This window comes from Triplophysa rosa, linkage group LG4 (assembly GCF_024868665.1).
Source record: "Triplophysa rosa linkage group LG4, Trosa_1v2, whole genome shotgun sequence".
Lineage (NCBI taxonomy): Eukaryota > Metazoa > Chordata > Actinopteri > Cypriniformes > Nemacheilidae > Triplophysa > Triplophysa rosa.
The window spans coordinates 5,174,303-5,188,329 of NC_079893.1; the positions used below are offsets into that span (position 1 = coordinate 5,174,303).

Consider the following 14,027-nt stretch of genomic DNA (forward strand, 5'->3'; position numbering starts at 1 on the left):
AACTGACATTCAGCAATCAGCAAAATATAAAATTTAAGGGTTTTTTTTATTTAATTAAAAGAGTTTTGTGTTTTTACAGTACAATTGTATTTAATGATTCACAGTACTCCTGTTAATTTACAGAATTATTGGCAACCAAAGTTGCCAGTAAGTTGCTGTAAAATTTTACAGTACATTTTTTTACAGTGTATGGTTAAGTGCTCATGGGAAAGATAGGTTGGATTTACAAGATAACCAAGCAAAAATTGTTTGGTCTCATTTCATTTGGTGTCACAAAAAATACGTCTTTTTATTTGTTGTTTAGAAAGGTGCTTTTATAGTGACTTCCAGTGCACTTTTTTATAGTTTACTTCGAAGACACGATAGAAGACAAACAAAAAATGTGGATTCTGCTTCCCTTGAAGGGCAAGTGTATACAAGCTTTATTTTCACAATCCTTTAATTATTTTGGTTAAAAGCAAGATCATCCTGTTATTTATAATAGGTACTGAAAATGTGCCGTTATTATGATTCAGCAAAACAAGCAGACTTTGTCATATAACTATAGAACATTTTAATAGAATAATAAAACATAAAACGCTAACATCTAACATTCACTTGTTTTGTTTGACACGTAACGTTAACTCAACAGATGCTTAAAGAGTATGCTAAGTAACATTATTAGATCATGAAAATTACATTTCATGCAGTGTGTTATGTTGCCGTGTTTGAAAGTAAGCAGTCTGCCAAGTTGTAAGTCCGAAGGTGAATGAATAACGAAGTTATTGGCTTGTAAAAAAGAGGGAGTCAACTCTGAATCATGCAAACGAGACATGACCTAGTCCGAGTCTCTAACCACCGCGTATCTACGTCACTAGAAATAGTCCCCGCCTACGTTTTGCTGGGACTGCCGCGAAAATTTAGCTCTCCTCCCCCAAACACTGTCGCTCGTTCGTGATGCGTGTGCATCATGTCTAGAATCTGTGTTCTACGTTGTGAAACTAAGTCCGTCTTATTTAAACTACCAAAGTAAGAACTTTTGAGGAAACAATGGTTGCAATTCATTTTTCAAATGACACCAAAGGAGTATAACCCCAGGGTTTTACTGTGTGCGCATCATTTCACCGAAGATTGCTTCAATAATCTTGGCGTGTTCACTGCAGGATATGTTAAACGACTATCCTTGAAATAGGGGGCAATACCAACTTTATTCGGACCTGTTAGCCCCACCGAATCACAACCTGTAAGTGTGATTATTTCTTTTTGTCTTAACTTCAAGAAATAGTTGTGTTCCTTATGTCTGTGTTTAGCTAATGCATATAACGCTAACGTAAACATGTACGTTATTTCTGGGGTATTACAGTTTATTTATGAGCTAGGCTAATTTAAGTGTTCAATCTATTATCGTCTATCTATTATCTACTATTGTCTTCGGATGTTTCTTCGTCAGACTCGGGCTCAAACTGGTGAGGTAAAATCCCCGCCTTCTCTATCTATACACTGTATATAATATCCAACCACCTGTAAACCGTAATCCAGCAATGATGGTAGGTGTTCCATTTGCGACACATGATGAACGGTTTGACCAATCACAGCAGACTCCCGTAATGATGATAGGCATTCCGTTTGCGGCACATGCTGAATGCGTTTGACCAATCACAACAGACTACACCATCTGACCAATCACATTAGACTAGGCTAGCAGATAGGAGGGGATTAGACAGATGAATCGTGGAATGAATCATTTGAGAGTCAGTCAAGAAGTAAGATAAGAATAACTGCCTATTATTACGACATAATAGTGTTTTTACACCTTCTATGTAAATAAACTTGTTGTTGGACACTCCATAAACCAAAGTAGGACCTTAAAAATCCAATGTTACTTACTCTTTAAAAAGTAAAAATGTTAAAAAAAAACATCATATAAAAAGGATTAGGCCATTTTCCCCATTTCTACTTGACCCACAAAGTACAACAGAGACAACACAATTTTTAATTTGCCCATGTCAAGTTTATTAGGTAACGTTTTTGAAAAATGTTGAGATGTGGGGGGGCAAAAGGATTGTTACTATCCACCACACTATTGGGGTGTAGACAGACCTCGTTTTTCTTGACAGTGCGTTAAACTAAATAAGTTGTCGATGTCAAATCTTGAATTTGCAGCAAACAATTAATGTTTTTAAAAATTAAAGCGCAGAAAATTAGAGCAGAAAATACTGAAGTTCTGGTAAACCCCACTGTTATTAAAGGGGTCATATGACACGGCAAAAACGAATATTATTGCTTGCTTTAGATGTATTACAATGTGTATACACGATTTAAGGTTAAAAAACGCTGTATCTTCCACATACCGTGCATGTGTGTATCTCCTCTTAGACCCGCCTCTCTGAAACGTGAGGATATTTTATCTCATCGCTCTGAAAAGCGAGGTGTGCTATGATTGGCCAGTTCACCACTGCGTAGTGATTGGTGGAATACTGCAATTGTGTGACGGAAATGTAACGCCTCTTACCATATTCGGAACATCAGGTTTCAAAGCTAATGACAGGTGATAAAATGGCATCGACACGCCATGTCTCGTCAGACTCAACAAAGACTCAACAAACACGACATGTGTTGCCTCTAGTTGGGACATTATTACTGATTATTAGGACTTATGTTGTCTTTTTCACGTTGCGCGCGTGTCTGCATTTGCAGATCACAAACACACGACAAACTCAACTCGCGTTAGTCCGTAACAAAGTCTTTTAAATGAAAATATACTTACAGGCTGTGAATCTGAAGCCCCAGACTGTCCTCGCGGAGTTTTAACCGATGGAATTGCCCCACTTTTTAACAGAAGCTGCCGTGCATGGCCGGTCTTGATCGCTCCCAGATTAGTGTGAAGCAATCGTCGTTAAAATGCTCTGCACAAACTAGCACTTTTTCATTGTACTTCTCTGGAACAGTGTTGAAAATAAAATGTAACCATTCGTTTTTTGTCGACTCTTCTTTTGGCAGAGAAAACAAAGAGGCTTTCTTTTGGCAACGGAACACACAGTGTCTCCACGACATGGCTGCTCCGGCGGCGGTACAATGAGATTTACAAGACCGCCCACATTACTTGCGTGTAGATTTGGGCGGTTTTAGTCAAATCACTCCACGAGCTGACGTCAAGTTGTGGGGGTCTGGTTACACGAGGCGTTTCAGGCAGGTCTGGGTGAGCATTCACTTCTAGATAAAATACATCTTTTGTTCCGACACTTAAATTTTTGCAATTTCACGTGTCTAATACATGCATGGGCAACTTATAACACACAAAAGACAAAGAAAAACACGTACTTCCGGCGAATGACTCCTTTAATAGCACATAAGACTTTCATAATTTTACCTTTAACAATTTTCCTCAGCCTCCACTGACCGCTGTTAAATGAGCCGTATTGAGGGGCAGCATTAGTAAGAGCATAAGTGAATGTGGCATCAGCACATCCCTGTGAATTTGCTTGAGACACAGGAGACAAGTGTCCTATGTGGTAGCCTGAGTTCTTATAGTCTGCGTTGGATGCTTGGTTGATTAAATCACGCTGGCCTTCTGATTCCATGTTTGTTCCTGCATTATTATCATCAAGCTGCAACATTAAACCAAAAGAAAAGATAAGCCTGAGAACTATTCAGTTCAGAAGAAAAGCAAATATCCATCTGTACATTGTCCGTGTGTTAATACAATTAATACAACTGAACAACAACTCCTTGAGTTATATTACACATACCTTTGGTTCAATGTACCATGCGTTCCGTCTTTTAACAATAACATAACAATCCCTGTAAATTTATAGGCCGAGTATACAGGGATCTTGTTGTCAGTATCATAAAGTGTGGCATAATAAGGAATGTCATCCAGAGTTTGGCAGATATTTTGTGTGGAAAAAAGCCACCAGAGAGAAGCAGCAGCATCACAGGAAGAAGGAACATGATGAACATGGGATGAAGAATTTGAACTTTTCTGAAAATACAAGAACCAAATATGAATATAAAGATGCTACAGTGCACAAATTTGAAACCGCTAACTGCATTAAGTACAGATAAGGTAGAAGTAAACAAAGTTAAAAACCCACAAATTAAATCCTGTTACAAAACAAAATACAATTAACTATATCAATTACAAGTTAACTAACTATGATCACATTTTCATTTTAAAACAAGCAACAGGAAAAACATTTGCTTAACAAAATAAGAGACTATTCTACTCAAACCATTGAAATATCTTACTGCATTACATCTACAGTCATTATATATGTAATAAATGTCAGTGCTATCCCACAATGACAATGCCCTGCATGTGCACAAAATGAAAAGGATGAAAGAACATGATGAATGCGGGCTGTAGAACTTTACAAAAAATATATATTTCAATGAATGCAAAATTTCTAGATTGCACTCGTTTCATAAAATAATCTCACAAATATAATAAATTATATCACAAACAATATGGATCTGAATCAAGTATCCGCATTAAGCACAGATAAGGTGGAAGTAAATCAAAGTTTGAAATTGAAAGAAAATGTATTTCTTTATCATGTGTAAGTATAATTTCCGTATCTGCCCTATATATTAACTGTATAGAGTACATTAATAAAACGTGTCATGAAATGCTGTCACGACCGGGTGGGGGGGTGGGGGGGTTTGATGTATGGTGTGACAGCGAGCAGAAGAACCCAAGCGCAGGCAGCGGTACGGGGTAACACAGAGACTTTAATAAAACAAAACAAAAACCCTCGATGGGCAGAGGTGGGTAGTAACGCGCTACATTTACTTCGTTACATTTACTTGAGTAACATTTTGTAAAATATGTACTTTTTAAGTAAAATTAAAAGTGTGTACTTTTACTCTTGAGTGAATTTCTAATAGAAAATCTGTACTTTTACTTGGTTACATAACTTACATTGCGTGACGTTCCTTCGTTCCTTCATTTTAAAATATGCTTTTAAAACGCGTTGTTTATTTCAAGGTTGTCGTCTCTTTTTACGGGCATTCCCGATTGATCGATTCTTTTGAGTCGATTCTTTTGAAAGCATTAATTGAACAATGGGCAAAACCATTTGAATAGGCTAATGAATCAGTTCAAATGATTTGTTCAGTTCGCAGCACGATCTGAATCATCTGAAGCAGGATTACTCACTCCTCGTAGCGCGAAACTTAAGAACACGCAGAACACAAAGAGCGTTGGATGAAGTGGATATTAATCTATATCTATACAATCAAAACTGCAAATGTGTCATATTGTTTGCCAGCAATGATAAATGCCCGCCATATGCGCGCACCCGCGCGACCTGTTCGTCAGACACAGCAACATGCGCGTTACCTGTCAGACACAGAGACGTGGGCTTGCAGAAATATACATTTGAAGAACAGAAGGAAGAAAACGTGTTGATGGGCGTGTGGTTCACTGTTTACTGTTTGTTTACAAGTAAGAGCGTTTCACAACACACACGTGACACAACACGAGAAAACATGAGCTTTGTTCAAAAGTGTGTATTTCATTTAAGAGAGCACTGCAGATGTTCTAGATCATCTTAGGAAATGCTCTGAGTTTAGTTCATGCTTTAGTTTGACATGGTCTATTATTCTAAATAAGTTGTGTAAACTACATTGACATCAGGACTAGATGAAATGTACAGAAATGCTTGTCTCTATTCTTTAGTCTCTCTAGTATATTGCAAAGATATCTGCTTATGATAATTAAAAATATTGATTATAATGTAATATTAAAATATTGGCGTTAATATTAATTTTATGTAGTAGGCCTATATAATCAGATACAAAGTAACTAAGTAACTAGCTACTTGAGTAGTTTTTTCATTGCATTCTTTTTTACTTTTACTCAAGTAAATTTTAAAATAGTGACTTTTACTTTTACTTGAGTAACAATTTCTCTAGTTACTTGTACTTTTACTTGAGTAAAGATTTTGGCTACTCTACCCACCTCTGTCGATGGGGGACAAACACAATAACAAAAGGCTTTTCAAAAGGACAAAGAAAAACTTCCCGCAATGGGGAAAAACAGAAACTAAGGCAAACTAATAAACTCACTTTCGGGGACAGATGAAAGGACAAAGCAAGACGAGGACGTGAACACGATGCTACACAACATCAAGCACATACACGAACAATCACCGAGCACAAGACAATGAAACATGAGGATCTTTTTAGGGAAGACAAACGAGGGATAATAACATAGGGCAGGTGAGGGTAATGAAACACGGCCGGGAAACAATACAGGAATCGAGAGGGGCGGGGCCAATGACAAGACACGAGAAAACACATGGAATGTCTAAAGATAAACATCCCATGGCTTCCTCACACTAAACATAAGGGATCTGTCCCGATCCTGCCACACGACTAGAAAATCATGAACAAGAAGGCAGGACCGTGACAAAACGTCTATGCCAAATGTCTCATGTTTTCATATTTCTGAGGAAAGAAAATGTAAAACTAAAACCAGCTGAGTTTGGGATTTATCCTTCTCTTTTTCGGAAATGTTTCGGGTTCAATACACACAAAGTTCAATGCATGCTTAAACTTAAATAAAAGTGCAATGTATGCACAAATCACACAATGTTATGCAGTTTCCCTTTACAATAATGAGGAAATGAAGGCACACCACAGTATTATTTTCTACTGAATCTACAGAAGTGGACTTTTTAAAGTTTTAAGGATAATATGAAGGCATTCCCACAATGCATTTCACCAAAACGGATTAAAAAGGCTTAAAAATAGAATTTATGGCAGCGACCCTGTGGTGAGATTCATGTTGAAGTTGGCATATTAACAGGGGCTGATGACGATCGTGCCACCCTTTTTAAGTTAAATCAAATTAGCTTCATAAGTCAATAAACTTAAATTATATTGAACTGACTTAAAAAAATCTAGTTGTATATTTTTAACTTAAAAATTTAAGGCAGCTGAAATTGGTGCTTTTTTATACAGTGCAGTTAATGCCAGCGAGCACAAGGCAGAATGTACTAATGTAATGACTAAAGCTTTTACAATTGAGGGAGAGATCGCAATAGACACAATACATCACAATATAAAGTATGTTTAATTTTGGCACATTCACAAATATGACATTTCACATCGGTGCAGAGTTTTGTTTATACTGGCTTACTGTAAAACAATGACATTGTGATTGTCCACTTGGCACTAAGATCTCTCAAGCAAATACAAACGGTTAACAATTTCCATGAGTCCACTGAATGACTTTTTTAAACAAAAGGAGAGTTCCTATGATCAGTGTTGGGTGTAACTAGTTACTAAGTAATTAGTTACTGTAATTTAATTACTTTTCCCTTGAAAAAGTAAAGTAAGGGATTACTCTTATTTTTTCTGTAATTTAATTACAGTTACTTTTGATGTAATTAAACTAAATACTTTGTGTAATATATGTGTGTGCAATAGTGGAATTGACATCAAAATTCAAAGTGTAACTTTAAAATCTGTGCTTTAATGTATAATTCTCACATTTGTAATACTTTGGTCAGTTAATAAGAGTACTTTATGTAGTTTAATATTATTTATTTAAATGAATTAAAAGAGCCCTTTCATGTCTATCCTTGAATCACTTAACTAATCAAGGTTGATGTAGGATATAGAAAGTAATTAGTAATAAGTAACTAAATACATTTTGGAGAGAGTAATTTGTACAGTAATCTAATTACACTATTGAATATGTAATTAGTAACTAGTAATTAATTACTTTTTGAGAGTAACTTACCCAACACTGCCTATGATACACAATGCTGATATGTGCACTGTCTGTGCATTACCCAAGTACAATCACCAGGAATTAACTCTTTTGTTCCGTCAGTCACAGTTTCACGGGCTCTTCAGCAACTCTGCTTTTGAAAAGTGTGATCTCATACAGATGGCACAGTGGCATACCCCTGATCACATTGTCCAGGTCCTCATGTAGTAAAGGGTAAATCAACACACTAAGAGCAGGACGAGATGATAAAAAACTGCAAGAAGAGGGAAAGACAAAGAACATTAAAATAAAAAAACTTGAAATACAAATTGCTAGTGTTTAAAGAGAGTGGAATGACTTCTGAAAATGTTCATTCATTCAAATGTGTGCATTTGGCAGAAGCTTTAATCCACAGCAACTTTAAACTACATGTTTTATTAGTACGGACCCCATGACTCTGGCAGTGTTGCAGTCAAGCTCAGTTCAGCTATAGGTGACTAACCTGTCCAGCAGGGTTTTCTGCAGCATTTTACAGGTAACAAGTGACCCATTCATGAACATGTGGCACATGATGACATCAGGACAACCTCGCATGAAAGCTGTCACAGCGGAGGGCTGGACGGTTCCCTGTCGAGAAACTAGACACACGCCGCAGCTGCTGACACTTCAGCGCTCCCATTACAGTAGGGTTGCTCCAGCCTGTAAATATAAACATCACCACAGAGTTAAAATATTATATTTAAATATCAAATGAATTGTGAAAGTGAAGTGTAGCGAGGAAGGTGGGACGAGAGCTGTGGGGCAACGAGGCGGGGCCGGTGGCGGGAGTGATAGTGGAAGTCAGCTGTGCGCACACCGGTCCCGCATGTCTCATGGAGGAGATCGGGAGCATAAGAGGACGAGCGACAGAACTACTGACGAGAGAGGACCGGGCCCGGACATATGTTAAGTTTTATTTATGTTTGTGTGGCCGGCAGTCTACCGTGAGGTGGCTGTCAGCCCTTTTACTTCTGTGTTATTGTTTGTTTATTTTGATTAAAGTTTGTGAATGTTCGCCGGTTCCCGCCTCCTTCCTTCCCTACTTTGAACTGTGTTACATTGGTGCCGAAACCCGGAAGGAAGGAGGGACATGCTGTCGAAGAGCCCTCGCCGCCGAGCGGCATCGCGGTTCTGAGGAGTTCGGGCAGCGCGGACGAAGGACGTCCGCCAGCGGCTGCCTGAGGCGGTGGTGCTGGAGCAAGTATGCGTCGGCTGGGACGGAGAGCTCGCTGCCGTGCTCCTGGGTCGAGGTGGGGTGGCTGCCATCCGAGAGGGAGCAGAGGAGTCGTCGCCGTTGCCCGTGGGCCGAAGCCTGCTGCCGTCCGCTGTGAAGGGGAGGAGCAGGAGACGGGAGACACGCTGCCGGCTGCCCCAGCCGGAGGAGCCATCGCCGGCCGCCAGGGGACGGAGGAGGATCGAGCCGTCCACCGAGCGTCCAGTACCACCGCATGGCACCGCGAGGAAGAGCCTCTCGGCTGGCTGAGGACCGAGCGACAGTGTGTCGGGGAGCCGGACCAACATTTTTTTTCCTCTCTCCCCTCTCTCGTCCCTGTCGCTCCTGGTGCTTCCGTGTCCGTTCTCTCGTCTCGTCGGTGCATACCCCCAGGGGCTGCGGACGCCGAGACTGGCTCCCGGGGGGGGAGTAAGCACAGTCTCGGTGGTACCCCCGGCCTGTGAGGGGCGATGGGGGTATGTAGCGAGGAAGGCGGGACGAGAGCCGTGGGGCAACGAGGCGGGGCCGGTGGCGTGAGTGATAGTGGAAATCAGCTGTGCGCACACCGGTCCCACATGTCTCACAGAGGAGATCGGGAGCATAAGAGGACGAGCGACAGGACTACGGATGAGAGAGGACCGGGCCCGGACATATGTTAAGTTTTATTTATGTTTGTGTGGCCGGCAGTCTACCGTGAGGTGGCTGTCGGCCCTTTTATTTCCGTGTTATTGTTTGTTTATTTTGATTAAAATTTATTGAATGTTCGCTGGTTCCTGTCATGGTTCTGCCTTCCTAGTCATGGTTTTTTGAGTCTGGTGGCAGAACCATGACAGACCCACGTGTTAAGTGTAAGAAAGACATGGCATTGTTTAGATATTGGCATGCCATGTGCTTTCTCGTGTCTCGTCTTTGGCCCCGACCCTCTCGTTCCTCGTATAGCTTTCCTCCTGTGTCTCATTACCCACACCTGCCCATTGTTATCCTCCTTTGTTAGTCTCCCTATTTAATGCCCTTGTATTTGCTGTCCTGTGCTGAATCGTTTTGTATAGTCTCCGTGTATGCTCGTGTTCCTCCTGTCTTGCCTTGTAGATTGTACGTATCGTGTATTACCTTGCCTTGCATTGCCTTGCCTTGTTACCCTTCCGTGTTTTGTAAGACATTGTGTCACTGTTTATAGTTAGTTTATTTTTTCCCTGTCCTTATGTTTTGCCCCCACGTGGGAAGTCTTTTGTTTTGTATATAGTCTTAGTTTAGTTTTCCCCCATCGAGGGTGTTTGTTTTGTAATAAAGTCTTTGTGTTAACCCCTTCACCACCGCCTGCCTGCAATTGGGTTCTTCCGCATGCAATTCATGACAGTTCCCGCCTCCTTCCTTCCCTACTTTGAACAGTGTTACATGAAGCAAATGCAATGATTTAAGAAATGGAACAACTTTCAGTTGTGAGTCTGTAAATTAGTATTAACATTTATATTACTGTATGATCACAAGTGTCCAACATTTGAGACCGCACATCAGCACATAATATAAATCAGTGACTATTATAAATATGTATTATTTAAATACAAATATGTGACTCTGTCTGTGAAATCCATATCAATATCTTAAAATGTAATTATGAGTTAAAAATACATCAAAGTTGTCACAGCCATTAAAATGACAGAAATATGAAAAAATATTACACTGAAATGAATTATTTTAAATACTGAAATTCATTTTAAAAGTCTTGTATTAATACAAAATTTAACCCAAGGGACAGTTCACCCAAAATTCACCCAGTTCATTTCCATGTATTAAAGAGATGGGCATTGCAAATATATAACAGTGTTTTTAATTCCCTCTTTCTTATGACTCTTTAATAGGTTTTAATCTGAAGGTGTATGCTGAAAATGTCTGAAAAAATATAATTGTGTTTAATAAAAATGTCTTTGAAATGGATGACTTTAACTGAATGACAAAGAGCAGTCAGTACGAGCACATCAGAATAGATGGGAACTCCTTCAATATTATTTAAAGAGCATCGCGGGCTTAAATTGCAAGACACTGCTTGATAAAATGACAATATAACATTTCTGCAAATTCTTTGCAAAAGGTGACTACACTGAAGATGCTCAAATATAATTTATGAATAAATATATTTTTTCTTAGATAGATTTTTTAGTTGCAACATAATTTTCATTGTGTTATTAGTCTGAGAGATTAAGATGCATACCTAAAGATAAATATGTAGTGTTGTGTATGAAAAACACAGAGCACTGTGTGTGTGTGTGTGTGTGCGCGCGCGTGTGTGTGTGTGTGTGTGATAAAATAAAGATGCAAACTCTTGTGCTATTATTTGGTTAAATTTAATATTTTGGACTGTACTCAAAAGATATGATATAGTGCATAATTCACTGTATGCAATCTGTAACACATTGATGTGATCAGTAATTGATATAGATGATTTTGGTAATGTTTATGGTCAGAATAGAACACTGAACACAGAAGTGCTGTTAAATGGATGACAGTAAACAATAATGTATGCTTTCATATATGTTTATTATGTTGCCAGTTTATTTGCATTTTTGATCATCATGAACATTCAGCATAACAAGCGGAGTTATTATTTATTGAATTAATAAAGTAGAAGACGAGAATAACAAATAATCTGAATCAGAAAAATCATTGATTTAATTTGAAATATAACATATCCAAAGGCTTTAGTTTGCAACAATCAACACTTAAGACAAATAATGCATTACAAACAGCAACTCTCTGTCTCCTCTATCACTAATTCAATCGCAAAGCTGACACTCTTGGAAGGTTTCTACGGCAGTATACTCTACGTTTTCCGCACTTCTTTTCTATGCGGCATCTTCGATCTTGGGTTCTTTGAATTTTGCAGCGGGACTGTCGAAGTCTGTCTTTATTTATCACAGGAACATAGACAGCTTCTCCGCAATTATTATCAAACAAAGTAAAATTAACTCCATAATGGTTTGTCAAGTTGGTCTCTAACTGTCTCACAGTCATTTGGACAGGAAATTCGTTGTAGTTATTTCCAATAACTGCCCCTGAAATTAGCTGAATATTACTTTGGCAACAAAATGCGGTCCAAAAATGACTTGGCACCCTCACTCTGTTCTTAATGATTTTATTACCTGGTACCACTCCTGTAACAATGTAAGCTGGTCCTGTACATTGACTAGACAGTGTTTTATTCATACTGCTTTCTACCGCCCTCCACTTACCACTATTAAATGATGGGTGTTGAGGGGCAGCATTGGTAAGAGTGAATGTGGCATCAGCACACTGCTGTGAATTAGCAAGAGAGACTGGAGCCAGGTGTCCTTTGTGGTAGACAGAGCCTATGTAATCTCTATTAGAAGCTTGCTTTTCTACCGGAATTCTCTCCTGAGCCATGTTTGGGTCTTCATTAGGACCTTCAAGCTGCAAAATTACATAAAATGAAAAGCTGGATAAATTTAAGGGTGAGCTGGATCAGTTCAGAAGAAAAGCAAACACTTGTAATATAAAGCTGCAGTTATCCATCCATCTTTCTGTCACAAAACTGTGAAGTAGTTCACTCGAATTCCATTTTATAACATGAAACAATGTTGATCATTATAAAACTAAGATATAATGTTAAAAATATAAATATGAAGTGAAAATGAATCAAATAAAAGTGAATACATTTCACTGTCACAAAAAGAAGTGCATAATTCATGCCTATAGCTTGTGACTTAGGCAGCACGCTCAAAAACCTACACCTAAGAGGAATCATTCAATTGTTCTTTCTGCACCGAAAAGGGTCAAGGTGTAGCTTGGTGTTGCTGGGTCAGGCCAAAGGTACAAAATCTAGCACATCTTTTTTTGACCGTGCCAGAGTAACATTTCACATAGCCTACCTGAGGTTCAATGTACCAGCTGGAAGTTCTGATGCATTTCACCCACCCTGTAAACACATAGGCCGAGTACACAGGGATCTTGTTGCTGGTGTCATAAAGTGTGGCATAATGATAAACATTATTTAGAGTTTGGCAGATCTGTCTGAACCGAGGTGCAGGAAATACTGTTGGTGGAATATTGTGGTGAAAAACCCCACTACATTCATGTTGAAAATCCAACACAACTCTGGCTGAGCCACCAGAGAGGAGCAACAGCATCACGGGAAGAAAGAACATGATGATGTGAGCTGAAGAACTTCACAATTCTCTGAAAAAAAGATGTAAATTATGAATTTATCTAAAATTTCGGAATTGTACTTTATTATAAAAATAAACAAAATATATTACAAATAAATGCATTTGAATAATTGCATTAAGAACAGATAAAGTTCAAAATCTAAAGATAAAATATCACAATGTTAACAAAAACTTTACAATTTGACAATTTTCAATGTGAAAAAAGAAATAGTGTAAACATATAAAACACAAATGCATATCCAAATTAGTTTTCTTACCTCTCTTTACCACAGGTTATCCAGTACGTGTTTGCCAAGTGCTAGTATAATTATTTAAGTCTCTTCCTTTATCTGCATTTTACTTATAACCTCATGCCTACCACCTCTCCTTTTTTTTTTGGAGTTTATAAAAATACATGCGGAACTAAAACCAGCGGAGTTATGTTTTATCCTTCTCTTTTCCAATAAATGTTTTGGCTTCCATGTACATATAACGTTCAATGTATGCATACTGTACCCGAATTAAAAATGATGCCTTTAACAATGTATGCACAATACAAAGTTAAGCAACTCCATTTCTCAACAAAATATGGGGCTATTCCAGAATAAAAATGCCCCGGGGCATTGATTCCCTGGGAACACATACGGATTCAAAAATGTGTAGCTTGCATGACTGTCACTTTGGAATTTGTGAAATTCAAAAAATTTAAGTTGCACATACAGAGCACTTTTTTTGTGGGTAACAAACTGAAAATGCCTCCCTGAGCTCATCCTAGATATGGAAACAACAGATGTCTGATGATTTATAGAATCATATTCAAAAGTCCAAAGAAATTGTCGTCAATTTTGACTGATAACAGGCTATATGGCAAGCGTTTAAAACAGAGGGAGAGACAGCAATAAACACAATGCATCGA

At 38.6% G+C, this 14,027-nt stretch overlaps 1 protein-coding gene across 1 annotated transcript; it reads right to left on the bottom strand.

Annotated features, from left to right (window-relative positions):
* Positions 1 to 11,500: 11,500 nt before the first annotated feature.
* Positions 11,501 to 13,433, bottom strand: LOC130553618 (endonuclease domain-containing 1 protein-like). The gene is made up of 3 exons (XM_057332686.1): positions 13,390 to 13,433; positions 12,836 to 13,142; positions 11,501 to 12,377 (listed from the first exon to the last, which is right to left on the bottom strand). Exons 2-3 carry the CDS (start codon positions 13,109 to 13,111, stop codon positions 11,718 to 11,720), a joined length of 936 nt encoding a protein of 311 aa, XP_057188669.1. The 5' UTR covers positions 13,112 to 13,142; positions 13,390 to 13,433; the 3' UTR covers positions 11,501 to 11,717.
* Between the last annotated feature and the right edge of the window lie 594 nt (positions 13,434 to 14,027).

Bases quoted from the DNA above. Each gene is read 5' to 3' on its own strand.
- LOC130553618 (XM_057332686.1), bottom strand. From the start codon at position 13,111: ATGTTCTTTCTTCCCGTGATGCTGTTGCTCCTCTCTGGTGGCTCAGCC. The intron at 12,378-12,835 runs GTAGGCTATGTG...GTAATTTTGCAG, and splicing joins GCTGGTACATTGAACCTCAG to CTTGAAGGTCCTAATGAAGA.